At 44.5% G+C, this 17,248-nt stretch overlaps 1 protein-coding gene across 2 annotated transcripts; it reads right to left on the bottom strand.

The window, feature by feature from the left end:
* Positions 1–13,286: 13,286 nt before the first annotated feature.
* LOC127296938 (probable pyridoxal 5'-phosphate synthase subunit PDX2) lies at positions 13,287–16,077 on the bottom strand. Of its 2 annotated transcripts, XM_051327187.2 has the most exons (8): positions 15,802–16,077; positions 15,586–15,713; positions 14,735–14,822; positions 14,569–14,642; positions 14,258–14,449; positions 14,013–14,046; positions 13,731–13,828; positions 13,500–13,639 (listed from the first exon to the last, which is right to left on the bottom strand). In XM_051327187.2, exons 1-7 carry the CDS (start codon positions 15,854–15,856, stop codon positions 13,734–13,736), a joined length of 666 nt encoding a protein of 221 aa, XP_051183147.1. In that variant the 5' UTR covers positions 15,857–16,077; the 3' UTR covers positions 13,500–13,639; positions 13,731–13,733. The 2 variants fall into 2 exon arrangements, with proteins under 2 accessions (XP_051183146.1, XP_051183147.1); XM_051327186.2 differs by lacking the exon at positions 14,013–14,046 and having other exon boundaries at positions 13,287–13,639; positions 15,802–16,074.
* Positions 16,078–17,248: the final 1,171 nt, after the last annotated feature.

Genomic DNA, 17,248 nt, shown 5'->3' on the forward strand with positions numbered 1-17,248 from the left:
GGAGGAATAGATCACATCAATACCATCATAGCAATAGTTAACTTCATAATCTACAAGAGATCACAATCATAGCCTACGCCAAGTACTAACACGGATGCACACACTGTCACCATTACACCGTGCAGGAGGAATAAACTACTTTAATAACATCACTAGAGTAGCACATAGATAAATTGTGATACAAAATACATTGCAATCATAAAGAGATATAAATAAGCACTTCACTATGCCATTCATAACAGTGAATAAGTATTCTGTGAAATATAGCCTAAGAGACCCACACGGTGCACACACTGTCACCTTTACACACGTGGGACAAGGAGTCTCCGGAGATCACATAAGTAAAATTCACTTGACTAGCATAACGACATCTAGATTACAAGCATCATCATATGAATCTCAATCATGTAAAGCAGCTCATGATATTATTGTATTGAAGTACATAGGAGAGAGATGAACCACATAGCTACCGGTACAGCCCCGAGCCTCGATGGAGAACTACTCCCTCCTCATGGGAGACAGCAGCGGTGATGGAGATGGCGGTGGTGTCGATGGAGGAGCCTTCCGGGGGCACTTCCCCGTCCCGGCGGCGTGCCGGAACAGAGACTCCTGTCCCCCAGATCTTGGCTTCGCGATGGCGGCGGCTCTGGATGGTTTCTCGTACCGTGGCTTTTTCGTGTCGAGGTTTTAGGTCCAGGGGCTTTATATAGGCGAAGAGGCGGCGTCAGGAGGTCGAAGGGGCGACCACACTATAGGGGGGCGCAGGCCCCCCCTTGGCCGCGCCGACCTATGGTCTGGTGGGCCTGTGCCCCCCCTCTGGCGACTCTCGGGTTTTCTGGATGCTTCCGGGGATTCTAAGATCTTCGGCGTTGATTTCGTCCGATTCCGAGAATATTTCTTTACTAGGATTTCTGAAACCAAAAACAGCAGAAAATAGCAACTGGCCCTTCGGCATCTCGTCAATAGGTTAGTTCCAGAAAATGCACGAATATGACATAAAGTGTGCATAAAACATGTAGATATCATCAATAATGTGGCATGGAACATAAGAAATTATCGATACGTCGGAGACGTATCAATGTCCTGCATGGGTGTTTTTCTTATTGCATTGATAATAGCCATACAAATACTTACATACAAAATATTTTAGAAGATGACACCTTGCCAAAATATGATAGGACCGCTGTGTGTTTTGAACTAATTAATGAAAAGGAGGAATCCTCCCAAGTTTCTTCTATTGTTTCTGAAAGTAAATCAAGTTATGCGGACAAGCCACCCTTCAAGCCTCTTCCTCCTAAAGAAGGGAACGAGGAGAAGGAAGAGAAGAAGAAGAAGAAGAAGGGAACGAAGAAGAAGAAGAAGAAGAAGAAGAAGAAGAAGAAGGAGAATAAAGAGAAAGAGGTAACGGCATATCCCCGCGTGAATGAGATAACGCTAGGTAACCGTAAGTATGTTGCTCCTAATGATTATTATGATAATGAATCTGAATACAATGATCTTCCTATGCCCTTCACATACATTAGTGATCATGATTTGAATAAGCATACTACTTTTGATATTGCAAATCTCTGGGAAACTAATTCTGAAAATGATGATGATAATAATTGCCATAGTATCAGTGCTATCCATGCTTCCTCCCATAATGATATAGAAAGTTCTAAGCTTGGGGAAGAGGTGTTTGAAAATCCTTTTGCTACTGATCATTATGTGTTTGATACATCTCCTTCTAGTAACAATGATGGTATGGTCACGGATGAACCTACTGTGAGAGATAACTATTCTATTTCTTATGATAACACTATGCCTCCGACCTTTGATGATTATTATAAAGAATGCTATGATATAAGTTATAACTATCCTTATGAAACTTGTCATAGTTATGATTGGATTGCCAAAAACAATTCCCTTAATATGCAACTTGTTTACCATGTTCAAATTCTTGATAATAATCTTGCTCCAATTACTATTAATGAGAAGAACTCTTCTTATGCCAAAATTAATGATACTTCTATGCATATGAACCATGATAAGAATGTTTTAAGTGATGGGTATATTGTGGATTTCATCAATGATGCTACTGAAAGTTATTATGAGAGAGGGAAACATGGTTATAGGCATCTTAATAATATTAAGTTTCCCCTCTTTATGTTGAGAATCTTGAAGTTACTCATGTTTTATCCTCTTATGCTTGTCACTTTGTTCTTCATGAATTCATTTGTGTACAAGATTCCTTTGCATAGGAAGTGGGTTAGACTTAAATGTGTTTTGAATTTGCTTCTTGATGCTCTCTTTTGCTTCAAATACTATTTCTTGCGAGTGCATCATTAAAACTGCTGAGCCCATCTTAATGGTTATAAAGAAAGCACTTCTTGGGAGATAACCCATGTGTTTATTTTACTACAGTAATTTTGTTTTATATTTGAGTCTTGGAAGTTGTTACTACTGTAGCAACCTCTTCTTATCTTAGTTTTGTTGCATTGTTGTGCCAAGTAAAGTCTTTGATAGTAAGGTTCATACTAGATTTGGATTACTGCACAGAAACAGATTTCTGTCTGTAACGAATCTGGGCCTAATTCTCTGTAGGTAACTCAGAAAATTATGCCAATTTACGTGAGTGATCCTCATATATGTACGCAACTTTCATTAAATTTGAGCATTTTCATTTGAGCAAGTCTGGTGCCTCTTAGAAATTCGTCTTTACGGACTGTTCTGTTTTGACAGATTCTGCCTTTTATTTCGCATTGCTTCTTTTGCTATGTGGGATGGATTTCTTTGTTCCATTAACTTCCAGTAGCTTTGGGCAATGTCCAGAAGTGTTAAGAATGAATGTGTCACCTCTGAACATGTAAGTTTTTGATTATGCACTAACCCTCTAATGAGTTTGTTTCGAGTTTGGTGTGGAGGAAGTTTTCAAGGGTCAAGAGAGGAGGATGATATAATATGATCAAGGAGAGTGAAAGCTCTAAGCTTGGGGATGCCCCGGTGGTTCACCCCTGCATATTTCAAGAAGACTCAAGCGTCTAAGCTTGGGGATGCCCAAGGCATCCCCTTCTTCATCGACAACATTATCAGGTTCCTTCTCTTGAAACTATATTTTTATTCGGCCACATCTTATGTACTTTACTTGGAGCGTCTGTTTGTTTTTGTTTTTGTTTGAATAAATGCTTGAGTGGGAGAGAGACACGCTCCGCTGGTTCATATGAACACATGTGTTCTTAGCTTTTAATTTTCATGGCGAAGGTTGAAACTGCTTCGTTAATTGTTATATGGTTGGAAACGGGAAATGCTACATGTAGTAATTCTAAAATGTCTTGGATAATGTGATACTTGGCAATTATTGTGCTCATGTTTAAGCTCTTGCATCATATACTTTGCACCTATTAATGAAGAAATACATAGAGCTTGCTAAAATTTGGTTTGCACAATTGGTCTCTCTAAGGTCTAGATAATTTCTAGTAAAGAGTTTGAACAACAGGGAAGACGGTGTAGAGTCTTATAATGTTTACAATATGTCTTTTATGTGAGTTTTGTTGCACCGCTTCATACTTGTGTTTGTTTCAAATAAACCTTGCTAGCCTAAACCTTGTATCGAGAGGGAATACTTCTCATGCATCCAAAATCCTTGAGCCAACCACTATGCCATTTGTGTCCACCATACCTACCTACTACATGGTATTTCTCCGCCATTCCAAAGTAAATTGCTTGAGTGCTACCTTTAAAATTTCTATCCTCTACCTTTGCAATATATAGCTCATGGGACAAATAGCCTAAAAATTATTGTGGTATTGAATATGTACTTATGCACTTTATCTCTTATTAAGTTGCTTGTTGTGCGATAACCATGTTCCTGGGGACGCCATCAACTACTCTTTGTTGAATATCATGTGAGTTGCTATGCATGTCCGTCTTGTCTGAAGTAAGGGAGATTTACCGCTAGAATGGTTAGAGCATGCATAATGTTAGAGAAGAACATTGGGCCGCTAACTAAAGCCATGATCCATGGTGGAAGTTTCAGTTTTGGACAAATATCCTCAATCTCATATGAGAAAATTAATTGTTGCTAAATGCTTATGCATAAAAGAGGAGTCCATTATCTGTTGTCTATGTTGTCCCTGTATGGATGTCTAAGTTGAGAATAATCAATAGCGAGAAATCCAATGCGAGCTTTCTCCTTAGACCTTTGTACAGGCGGCATAGAGGTACCCCTTTGTGACACTTGGTTAAAACATATGTATTGCGATGATAATCCAGGTAATCCGAGCTAATTAGGACAAGGTGCGGGCACTATTAGTATACTATGCATGAGGCTTGCAACTTGTAGGATATAATTTACATAACACATATGCTTTATTACTACCGTTGACAAAATTGTTTCTTGTTTTCAAAACCAAAGCTCTAGCACAAATATAGCAATCAATGCTTCCCTCTGCGAAGGGTCATTCTTTTACTTTTATTGTTGAGTCAGTTCACCTATCTCTCTCCACCTCAAGAAGCAAACACTTGTGTGAACTATGCATTGATTCCTACATACTTGCATATTGCACTTGTTATATTACTTTACATTGACAACTATCCATGAGATATACATGTTATAAGTTGAAAGCAACCGCTGAAACTTAATCTTCCTTTGTGTTGCTTCAATACCTTTACTTTGAATTATTGCTTTATGAGTTAACTCTTATGCAAGACTTATTGATGCTTGTCTTGAAAGTACTATTCATGAAAAGTCTTTGCTATATGATTCATTTGTTTACTCATGTCATTTACCATTGTTTTGATCGCTGCATTCATTACATGTGCTTACAATAGTATGATCAAGGTTATGATGGCATGTCACTCCAGAAATTATCTTTGTTATCGTTTACCTGCTCGGGACGAGCAGAAACTAAGCTTGGGGATGCTGATACGTCTCCGACGTATCGATAATTTCTTATGTTCCATGCCACATTATTGATGATATCTACATGTTTTATGCACACTTTATATCGTTTTTATGCGTTTTCCGGAACTAACCTATTGACAAGATGCCGAAGGGCCAGTTGCTGTTTTCTGCTGTTTTTGGTTTCAGAAATCCTAGTAAGGAAATATTCTCGGAATCGGACGAAATCAACACCGAAGATCTTAGAATTCCCGGAAGCTTCTAGAGCACCGAAGAAGGGCCAGAGGGGAGCCAGGGGGCCCCACCCCACAGGGCGGCGCGGCCAAGGGGGGGCGCCCCCTAGTGTGTGGGCCCCCTGTGGCCCCTCCGACTCCGCCTCTTCGCCTATTTAGTCGTCCCTGACCTAAATCCTCGACCCAGTTCGACGAAACCAGAGAAAACCATCCAGAGCCGCCGCCATCGCGAAGCTCCAATTCGGGGGACAGAAGTCTCTATTCCGGCACGCTGCCGGGACGGGGAATTGCCCCCGGAGTCATCTCCACCGCCGTCTCCACCGCCATCTTCACCGCCATCGCTGTCTCCATGATGAGGAGGGAGTAATTCACCCCCAGGGCTGAGGGCTCCGCTGTAGCTATGTGGTTCATCTCTCTCTTTATGTGATCTAGTTGAATATCATCTATGTGCTACTCTAGTGATGTTATTAAAGTAGTCTATTCCTCCTCCATGATGTAATGTTGACAGTGTGTGCATCATGAAGTACTTGGCGTAGGTTATGATTGTGATCTCTTGTAGATTATGAAGTTAACTATTACTATGATGGTATTGATGTGATCTATTCCTCCTTTCATAGTGTGATGGTAACAGTGTGCATGCTATGTTAGTACTTGGTTTGGTTGTGTTGATCTATCTTGCACTCTAAGGTTATTTAAATATGAACATTGAATATTGTGGAGCTTGTTAAATCCGGCATTGAGGGTTCGTGTAATCCTACACAATTAGTGGTGTTCATCATCCAACAAGAGGGTGCAGAGTAGTCCTATTATGTGATCATTGTTGAGGGTGTCCACTAGTGAAAGCAGGATCCCTGGGCCTTGCTTCCAAACATCGAATCTCCGTTTGTTTACTGTTTTGTTGCATGTTTACTCGCTGCCATATTTTATTCAGATTGCTATTACCACTCATATACATCCATATTACTTGCATCTCACTATCTCTTCGCCGAACTAGTGCACCTATACATCTGACAAGTGTATTGGGTGTGTTGGGGACACAAGAGACTTCTTGCATTGTGATCGCAGGGTTGCTTGAGAGGGATATCTTTGACCTCTTCCTCCCTGAGATCGATAAACCTTGGGTGATCCACTTAAGGGAAACTTGTTGCTGTTCTACAACCCTCTGCTCTTGGAGGCCCAACACTGTCTACAAGAATAGAAGCTCCCGTAGACATCAACAACGGTCTTACCTCAGCAACCGCCTCTAGCTCATCAATCACAGATGATAAGCGAGCCTTCTCCTTTTTGAGGAGACCAGCTGTATGGGCAGCCCAACCAGAGAGATGTCTGCGCATTGCACGCATTTTATTATTCCATCTCAAGATTGGAGTGCTACCCCCAACTGGCATCTCCCAAACCGTCTTAACCATCTCATGGAACCCTTCTCTATGTAACCAGCCAAGTTCAAATTTGAAAGGCCGCTTACAAACAGGTCGGGGATTCCCACTAGTTAAGAGGATAGGAGCATGATCAGACAATTTTTCAATACGTTCTAGTGCACGGACATACACCATAGGGTATTTATCTACTCATTCGGTATCCATCAACACGCGATCTAGCTTTTCGTATGTGGGCTCAGGCAAGCTGTTGGCCAAAGTAAACTGTCGACCGGACATAAACACCTCTCTTAAGTCAAGGCTATCAATGACAACATTAAACAAGAAAGGCCAATGTCCATCAAAAAGACCTTTACTTTTCTCATGAGGAAATCTTAGTAAATTGAAATCCCCTCCAATCAAAATCGGGTAGGGATTATCTTTAGAAAGATTTACCAACTCACGTAAAAAGTCAGCCTTAAACGCATCTTGGGCGGCACCATACACAGCAACCAGACTCCAAGTAAAACCGTCAGCTTTATTCTGAATGTCGAGCTTAATGTGATACTCTCCATCAGAACTAGCTAGAACAATCATGGTGTCAATGCGGACGCCAAGTAAAATGCCCCCAGACCTACCACGAGGCGGGCGAGAAAACCACTTAAAGTTAATCCCACCAGATAACCGGTCTAGGAAACTTTGTGGGAAATTTCGCCTACCCGTCTCTGATATGGCAATAAAATCTAAATCATAGTCTCTACAATCATCGGTAATATGAGAATGCTTAGCCAAGTCTCCAAGACCTCTGCTATTCCGAAACATGCCATTCATCGAGAGACTATTTTAGATTTAGAACCCTTGCTATATCGACGAGACTTCTTTCCAGCAGACGACCGAGAACCTCGTGTTGAAGCATTTAGATCATAAACTGAACTAAGCTCCGAGTGTTCTAAGTCGACTTCTGAAATATTACCAATAATAGCTGAGAGAAGCTGACCATCTAGGATGTCATCCTCTTCATCATCATCTATCACGGGAGTTTCAAGCACAGTGAAGTCATTCGGAACAACCGTTAAACGGTCAAGTTCTGTCTGTCTCAACACATTAGTCGAACCGAGATCTCATCAGACGTAGTACCCAACGAGACCCCTAGACTACTCAAATTAGAAGAAATGCGAGAATCTGAAAAAGAAGTAAAAGACTTGGATGGTTGTTTCATACCAGCCGTGTCGAGGTTCTTCTCCGCCTTACGTCGCATGGCTCGCTGCATGACATCCTCGTCCGTCGCCCCCGACCCATCCTCCGCAAGCGCGTACCTCCCACTCCGTCTCACCGTCGGCTGAACGTCAGGAGGAGGACCAGCGGGAGGTGGCAACTGCAGGATGGGGACCGGCGAAGGTGAAGACGAACGCTGCGGAGACCCAACCGTGGACGGAGATACGGCCGGCGATCCAGGGGTAGACGGCGGAGTAGCCCCCTGAATCGAACCAGCCCCTGACGATCCCCCCTTCGGAGAAGGCGTCGACGAGGAAGGAGCGCACACAGTCCCCTGGGAAGTAAACTGACTCCCGAGCTCGGCAAACCCCTCCACCCGTGACGGCGATGTCGGAGGCACTAGGGACCTGCCCACCTGGAGAGGCGAAACCTGCCCCTCCTCGAGTACCGCGCTAGGCTGGCGAAGGTGCGAGTCGACGTCCACCTCCTCCAACACCGCCACACTCGGACGCGGCTGAACTCGAGGAGGCGCGTACGACTCCTCCTCCACACGACGGACCAGCACGACGCCCTCCATGGCCGGCTGACCCAAGGCCGGCTGCAGCACCGAAGCGGGCTGCGAGGCCGGCTGCTGCAAGGGTAGCAGCTGCACCGCCTACGGTATACAAACTGTTCTAGCGTAGTGCGTACAAATTTTCGATTTAGCATCGTCCCCTTTCATTGGATCTACTCATGTTTGGCACGCATACTATTCCCAGCACAGGATTCAGATATATGGAGCGATGTCGCCGCCCAGGTCCCAACCGATCAGATCAGTAATGTGCAGTTAATGGTGGAGACATGTCAGCAGTCAGCACCCATTCTAGCTACTGTACATGTAGTGTGTAGACGAAAACATTGTTCTTCTCCTTCATCTACTACTGGGGACCAAATTAAATTCACAAACGGAATGCAGCTCCATCTCTGGCTACACCAATCAGGGTCTCAAGATCGAGCAACCGAAGGCCACAAGCTCAAGCCAACGGCTAACATGCGTATGTTTTTCCTTGATATTTCACGGAAACCAGAGAGGAAGAAACGTGCAAGTCCTTGCTAAGCTAGCGCGATTGCTGATTGCAGATACGGAGTTGGTAATTAGTGGTAGTTCTTTAACTCTCGCCAAGGCTTTGTGGAAATTCCACCGCTGTCTCCTGGCTCCTGCAGTGCAAGCGTGCGTACCGACCAACCTGATCACGTGATCGGCCCTTCCTCGAACCGTGGAGCCATACGTGGAAGCTGAACGGTTCTCTTTTGTGAGTGCGGCGGGTATGAGAAGAGAAAACGAGATGTGGTGCCACCGCGTACGCAACGCGAGTGACGCGAAGCGAGCGACGGGCGGTGATGTCGTCGTCGACGGTCGACACTGCCATGTCCTGCTCTGCTAGTTTCTATGGGCATACTTTTCAAGGATTGGACTTTCTAAAATTCTTGTGAATTGTTTTCCTATACTACAACCTCATAGAAATTCTAACAAGAGGTTAGACCTTTTGAAAAATTTCTATCTGTCTATGAAAATTATGACATGCGCTCAATCCCTATAAAAAATTTCCTATGTTTTTTTTTTCTGTAGTGCAATTAAGCGATGTCCGCAACTAATTCCTACATTTTTCATTTTTTCGATAAAGGAAGTATATTAATATCGATAGATACCAATTACAGCTAGCCTCTGCAACAACGCAGTACCCTAATGGTAGTACGAATGCACTGCAACAACGCAGTACCCTAATGGTAGTACGAATGCACACAACCAAAAGAAAACTAAGAAAAAGAAATCCCGCTACGGAACTCCAGTCCTAGCAACAACAACACATCCACCACCAAGACAACACCTGAAATCCAGGCTCTCCACCAGCGACGCCTCCAACAAGGAAACGCTGCACAAGCGCCGTCGTCGCCCGAGCAAAAGATCTTAGGTTTTCACCCTAGAGACAGCTCTCGCTCTCAAAACAATGTTTTCAAAATCATTGCTAGGCACAACCAATTAAGGTCAGACCTTGAATTTTCACACTGAAAGGTAGGACTCTGAACTTCACTTGTGCTGCTACCCCCACTTGCATACTGCTGTTACAAGGCCCAAAAAACCAAGCAAATCCCTCAACAACACCACAACTCGATCATCCACTGCTAGTCTTCCAATCCGGCCTTCAAGAAATTCTCCGTCTCTGATACGCCATGGACCAGAATGTCATCTACTGGCAACACAGAACAGGGCTTCGCTTCGCTCCCACCGGAACCAAACGGTCGGAATAAAAGCATGGGTGCAAACGACCGAATACCTCCCAAACCAGCAAACTCCAGGCATGAGCATTGTTACATTTGCCAGCGGAGCCTTTCGGAACTCAACATCCAGCCAAACTGAGACGGACATGCAAAAAAGAAGATCTTCGTCCTGGCGCGCGAGAAATTCGAGGACCACCACCTTTATTCGAGCAGAGCTTATCTAAGAGATGGCAATCCAGAATGATGTTTCGTCAGCGTGGTGAAGCCAACATCAGAACCCACATCTCCATAGATGGACCACTCCGGCCCAGATCTTGGACCAAAAGCCCATCTTGACCGGCTGCCCAGATCCCCACCGATCGGATCGAACTCCAAACCAGCGGTTCACCGCCGCCTCCACGAGGCCGCTCTGACCGTGAGCGCCGGCCAGACCACCGACCTGGCCACGGCGCCTAACGCCCGCTCGCCGCTGGGAAGACGACCAGTCTAGGCGGGCGACCTAGACCCACGGCAGACCTCCTCCACTTGAAGCCACGAAGGCCCGGTGAAGAGCGCCGCCGCCGCCTGGCCGGGGAACGCCGCCCCGACCACCGCCCACGTCCATTTCCGACGACCCAGCCCCAGCTGCATCGGGGAGATGGCCGCCAAGTCCACCTCCCCTAGAACCATTCGGTACCAGGGGCCGCCGCCACCGTGGCTAGCGTCGGCGACAACGATGGAGAGGAGAGGATCAGGAGGAGGGAGTGTTGGGGCGACGGGATCTGATCCCCCGGCGGCGCTCTGGGGGTGCGCCGCGGGAGGAGAGGAGGGTTCAACAATTACTTGGTTCATGTAGGATTTCATATGCCATGATAAGCTTTTCTTGAGTTTTTCCTATTCGTACGACATTCAAATCCTTTTTTAGACTAACGGGAAGCGCTCCCCAGCTCCATTTTCATTGAAAATGAAACATAATGACAGAAAGTAAAAGGACCCAGCCCACCAACTAGACTGGGGGGTCTTAGTCATCTGAACTCCAGAAAAGAGTGTACACAGCCACTAACAGACAGCAGGAACATCATAATATCAACCAGCTACCAAATTTGAAAGACATTCAAATCATTTGAATCAAACAATCCCATAAGTTTATCGGATCTGAGTTTCTTTTGTTGAAATAAAAAGCATCGACATCCTGAGGCTCTGGTTAAAATAGCCGGCTATAGCCGATAGCCGCGAATTTTTTTGAAGCTATGAAAGGCTATAGCCGGGCTATAGCGGGCTATAGCCATATAGCGGATTTGCTAAATAATGAAAAAAATTGGGCATCATATAGTCATATATATATATATATATCAATAATTCACAAATTAATAACATAATAACATCTTCATAGTTCACACATAGTTAAATACATAGTTTTGTCAAAATATTACGACATCATTATGTAGTTTAGGACATAGTTATGCCCATAATTACATAACTAGAGCTTGGTGGCTATTTCGTCAAGCAAATGGGCCGGTCGACTGAAATTTTTGTTCCAAAATTTTGGGTCCATTGTGTGGGAAGTTAGCGGCTATGAGGCTAAATAGCCTTAGCCGGGCTATTAGCGGCTATTTCTGTTTTAGCCTCTAAAGTCTCTAGCTATAGCCGCAGGCCTCACGAAAGGCTATAGCTGGCCTGACTATAGCCGGCTATTTTAAACAGAGTCCTGAGGTCGTATGATGATGGCGGGGATACTACACCTTGTGCCACTAAAGTAATTGGTTATGTCTGTGTTAGAAACTGGAGTAGTACCGAATGAATAATCTGAACATCCCAGTGCGTCTACTGAGCACCACAAAATCATGGAAACCGATGTTCCGCTCGGCGGTTCAGCCACAGGTTTTTAGTCCTGGGACCCGCACGGTCTACGCTACGTCCAAGCCATCTCACGCTCAGGTTGGTCGCTCGCCGGCAATCTGGGTTCGCGCAACGGCGCAAGCGTGCGGCGGTGGATGGGCGACCGGCGAGTGAGGTTAAGGTCTGGTGGTGGGCGCCCGTAGAGTCGGAGGAAACCGGTGGCTACTGGCAATTCTTGTGGGCTGGGGACTGGCAGGGAGATAAGTGGCCGTTGGACTCTCGAGGGGTCAGCCATGGAAGAAGGCGGTGGATGGATGGCGCGGGATAGCCGCCGGCCGGCGGCCGAGACCTTGGTCCCAAATTACAGTTCTCGGCCGGTCAGGATCACGTGATCAGCTCTCAGCTTGTTCCGGAGCTAATCTGAAATGCTTTTGAGATTCATGAACTCTTACATCTTGCATAGCACGATGGAAATACTGTCGGTTTATCAGAGTTTCAGAGTTGTATAGGATGCGACTTGGTGGATATACAGCAGGTGTAGACCACTTAAGCAGTTCAGTAATACTGAGCGTACTATTTTTAGCATATTTGCCTTCATTGGATCTGCTCAAGTTTGGTGGCTGTACTGTTTCCAGGACGGAATTCAGATACGGACGATGTCGGCATCCAGATCCCAATGACCAAGTGACTATAGTTATGTGCGATCAATGACACATGCCAGCCACTCAGCAGTCAGTCTACTGTGCATGTATCCACCAGTTTCGAGTGAAAAAAAAAGCTCAAGTGTTGCCATTCATCCAATGGTTGGGACCAAATTCAGAAAGGGATTCAACCCTACTTCTGGTTAAAATGATGGTCGAGGTCTCAATGGCGCACACGCATATGTCCACGTGTTGTGTTTCATGAAAAAAACAGAGTAACAAAAGCACAGATCTTTCGCTAGCTACTATGATGGAGACACGGAGTTGGTAATTGTTAATTCTGGTTGCTTCTCGAAGTTGCCAAGAAAGCTTGGGGCCGGTTAACTTTAACTTGTTGGAACCGAAAGGCTGCCTCCTGAAGACTTGTACAAATGCTACCATGGTTGCTGACCCCATGCTTTACATACAGGCCATCTGAATGGGTCTCCTTCGCCCTTCCTCGTACCGTGGAGCCGTGCCCTGACCCCTGAAGCTGAAGATCTCTTTTGTGCGTGCGGCGGCTAGGATCGACAGCGACCCGAGCCGACGCGTACGTACGCTAACGCTACGCGACTGACGACTAGCAAGCACTAGGCGGTGGGTCTTACCCGATACATTTTATGGTTCAGGAACTAGTCAGCCCTTAGCAGCGTGGTCTTGCCACGACATCTACTTTTTCTTGTTTCAATTAACGGATTCCATTCTAGAGTATAAGAAACATTTTAATTAAGTCCATCTTAACATGCAGACGCTATAGGCCAAATGTACCGCTACGCTTTGGGTGCAGAGGCAAATGTAAGCCGAGAGGCCACCAAAATGACTGTTTAGATAAAAAAGAAAGCAGACAAAGAATCAGGAAGTCAGTGTATATTCACTTGTAGTATATATATTTGACCAGATTCCAAAAGCAAGAATGCAGATGTTTGCGATATAGTGTCATTATTTTGAATTGTAAACGGCATTTGGACTCAAGCACAAGAGATCCCCCCCCCCCCCCAGCTGCTTCCTGGTCAGCAATTCCATGACAAAAAAAATCTTATCCTCTTCCCTTCAGTATATTCGTGGTCCCCTGTCTGCTGCTACTCAAATATAGGTAGATCAAGAGGCCTAGGCTTTGACCGCCCTTCCGCGTCTCTTGAGGATGTCGATAGTGATAGCGCCGAGAAGGCCTTTGCATCCATATCCAAGAAGAGTCGATGCCTGTCAAGCAGAAATGTGCAACCATATGCTTCAGAGTTAGCAGCGATAAAACAAAAACCCCATGAACATAAATGGGAAAAGAAAACCTTACCATCTAGAGTCTGATGTCAATTCTGGGTGAAAAGCGGTGGCGAGGATGTTCCCTTGCCGTACCGCAACAATTACCCGATCTTTTGAATACACTTCTTCCTGCCAGAGTAGTGCATTGCACATCAGGAATTTCGAGCATGTTTTCAATAAGAAATTCATCATGCTAGTCGCTACTCATGTAGTAGCATTCTTCAAAACATTAGACAGCAAAGTACGTTAATTCGACAAAAGGTACCGTATCAGCACTACACTAAAATTAAAGGGTACAATCAGGCAAACATACTTGGTGCAGCAAATAGATGGTATGCAGACCATAGCTGCAAGTAAGTGAAAGATCGTTTAGTAGATGTTATTTGCTATCTTAGAATTTGCCCCACAATGAACACGACCACAAAAGGTAGTCCCCAGCACACTCATCCTATAAATTCATCCACATTTTGGACCGTACATTAAAAAAAAAAATCAGTTTTTTGTGAGTTGCGGTATATTGCAAAATTGTGATCAAACTCGAAAGAGCAACAAACAAACCTCAACACCCTCGCCAGATGTTATTGTAATGCTGGGTGTACCAGCAGGAACAGGGCAATCAGCCAATATTTCAACATCTGATCCTACATCCAAGATAGCAGGTGCTCGTATAAATACTCCACGGCATGTAGGACTGCCTCCTTCCTTCTCTGCGAGAATTGGCACTGAAAGTTCGGTTTCAAAACTTCTCACCTGCAAGAGAAGAGTTTGGAATGAAACGGGTGTTCACACTATTCTATATTTAACTCAAAAACTTATGAAGATTTAGAATTCAAATGATATTACTAACTACAGCACGGTCCTAAATTTACCTGGCTTCCAAAAAAGTTCCTGTGGACTGTACAATCTAGTCCCCCAATAAGCTCCTGGCCTCCCGATTTTTGACCTACAAGAAGCATTATTCACTGACCATGACATTCCATCAATTAATCCCACCAAGATAAAAGCTAAAATATCTACTGATTGGTAGCCACGTACCTATCGCCTTGTTTGCAAGGAAAATGAGCCCAGCACAAGTTCCCCACACAGGCTTTCCTGCACCAACAAACTCGCGAAGAGCGGGAAACTGCAAAAGCAAATGAAGTGAAATGTTGAAACTTTTAACAGTAGCAAATAAATTAAAGTGCAATGTGTAGTCTGTACAAGGTCTAAAATGTTGAAACAAGCAAAATTAGTAGCCATAATCCCACTCACTAGCAGTGTTCCCAATGACAGGGAGAAGTGTAGTGGTACTGGTCACTGGAAAGTCAAACAGGAGAGCATTCTTGGTCAGACAATCACACATTAGCAAAAGGCCAAGGACATAATTTTTCTTCTTTATAGGTTTCCACTCACACGTTTTCTTAGAAACAAGGAAGAACATACGACAACTGCGGCTGTTTGTTTAGTGTTACCAAAAGCGAGTTTTTTTTTTTCGAGAATTACAAAAGCGAGTTTTCAGAATGAACACGGCATTCATTCTGTGAGCGAACAATTTTTGCAGTTAATTGATCCACTTGATTTCCAACAAAACAAAATATAATGAAATTGAATCAGTTGACAAGTTTGACAGACGATAGATTAGATATATCTGATCACTTAAATCTAGTTTCTCGCCCTCCAGCAATATCTCCATGCCTGTGGCATCTTTCGAAAGATAATGTTACTCCAATTTTGGACGGTGTCTTTCGAAAGATAATGTTGCTCCAACCAATTTTGGAGTACTCGATATGCCATGACAGATTGACAGAAGCGAAAATTCAGGAGGTCTACCAACAGATTTCGGAATAACTTGATATGCCACGACAGAACAGGAAGTTCAGGAAGACACTAGAAAGAAAAAGACCTACCAGGTTATGGTAATTGGCGAGCTTGGCCATGGTGGTGCTCTCGCCGCCGGGGATGATGAGCGAGTCGAGGCCCAGCAGCTGCTCGGGCTTGCGAACCTCCACCCCCTTCACCCCGATCCTCCTCAGAGCTGCCCACAGGCCACAACCGACGGAATCAACAAAAGAACATCTCGCCAACACACGCGAGCCACGCGAGACGAAGAGAGGCGCGCGTACCGGAGATGTGCTCGTTGTAGGAGCCCTGCAGCGCGAGAACGCCGACCACCGCCATTGCTCTCCCCGCCTGCCAATCTGCAAGATCACTCCCCTTGGCCTTGTGAATTGGGATGTGTGGAGGTGGGGATCGGAGGATCGGAGATAGATGCGGGTGCGGGTGGTGTCTGGTTGGTACGATGGAAAGGGAGGAAGCAAGAAGGCGCACGTTGCGGTGGCGGCGGCGAGCCGGCGACCACACGCGGTGACTGACGGAGATAGCTCCACTGACAGAAAAGAATATTTTCTCTTTCCGCGAGAAAGAGTATTTTTTAGCGAGAATTTTTTTGCTGGCAGTGGGAGTTGTTCGATCCTGGCCGGTGGAGAGACGTGCCTGCACGATAGTGGGACAATCGCCACCGTCCGTTGCCACTGTTATGGGCCGGGTTTGTGTCAAATCGCATCTGCCTCACAGTTTGGTTGGGCTGGAAAGTACGAGCCGCATACAGTAAATGCTGGTCCTTCCTAGGTATCCTATTCCCGGCAATTCCTATTCTCTGCTTACAGCCGGCGCTCCGCCCATGGGCCAGTTGTTTCTGGACCGGCCCATGTAGCGAGGGCAGTGTGATTTTTCCTCGGGTTTTCTTCCATTTAGCCGGTTTTCTCCGATTTTCTCTGTTTTTTCTTCTGGATTTCCGATTTTCCCCTCAGTTTTTCTTTAAGTTTTCTTCAAACCTTAACTCTTTTCAACTTAGAATTTTCATTTTTTTGAACTTTTTTAATCCGGACATATTTCAGATTTGAACTTTTTCAAATTTGAACGATTTGTAGATTTGATTTTTTAAAGAATTGTTCAGATTTTTAAAATCGTTGAATTTTAAAATTCGTTCAAAATTGAAATTTGTCCGGATTTGAATTTCTTTCAAATTGAAAATTTGTTTGGTTTTGAAATTTGTTCAAAATTAAAATTGTTTAGATATGAAATTTATTCAAAATTGAAATTTTAAATTTGTTTGGATTTAAAACTTGTTCATAACTGAAATTCGTCTCTTTGGAGAAACTTCAGATTTGAAATGTTCTCCAAACATAAAAACGGAAAATAAAAAACGAACAAAACAAGAGAAATCGATAGTGCCTTTTGCTGGGCCATATTAGGGCGGCCCATGAAGTGGCCGCTTCACTTGGGAGGAAGGTTCGCTCCCGCTTAAAGCGGGAAATAGGAGCTTCCTTTATTCCCCGCTCAAGAAGGCTTCACCCATCAACCGCAAAAAAAGAACTTCGTCCACAATGCATTATTCTCAGTGCCGACTCCAAGGTACCCCTAACTTAATGTCAATTCAAAGCCATAGACAACTTCTGGGAACCTCTTACCAATTTAAGTTAGGTGAGAGTGTGTGGTGCTATTTATAGGTTATATGTTAGGAGTGACTAGTTCTTAGTTTCTATCCTGAGGATTAACAACATGATGTTA

Source organism: Lolium perenne, chromosome 4 (genome assembly GCF_019359855.2).
Source record: "Lolium perenne isolate Kyuss_39 chromosome 4, Kyuss_2.0, whole genome shotgun sequence".
Lineage (NCBI taxonomy): Eukaryota > Viridiplantae > Streptophyta > Magnoliopsida > Poales > Poaceae > Lolium > Lolium perenne.

What these genes read in the sequence shown, in the direction of transcription:
- LOC127296938 (XM_051327186.2), bottom strand. Translation starts at nt 15,856, where the DNA reads ATGGCGGTGGTCGGCGTTCTCGCGCTGCAGGGCTCCTACAACGAGCAC. An exon ending in CTACAACGAGCACATCTCCG is followed by an intron (nt 15,714 to 15,801) that starts GTACGCGCGCCT and finishes GCCTGTGGGCAG; the next exon opens with CTCTGAGGAGGATCGGGGTG. An exon ending in TTGACATCAGACTCTAGATG is followed by an intron (nt 13,640 to 13,730) that starts GTAAGGTTTTCT and finishes TCTGCTTGACAG; the next exon opens with GCATCGACTCTTCTTGGATA.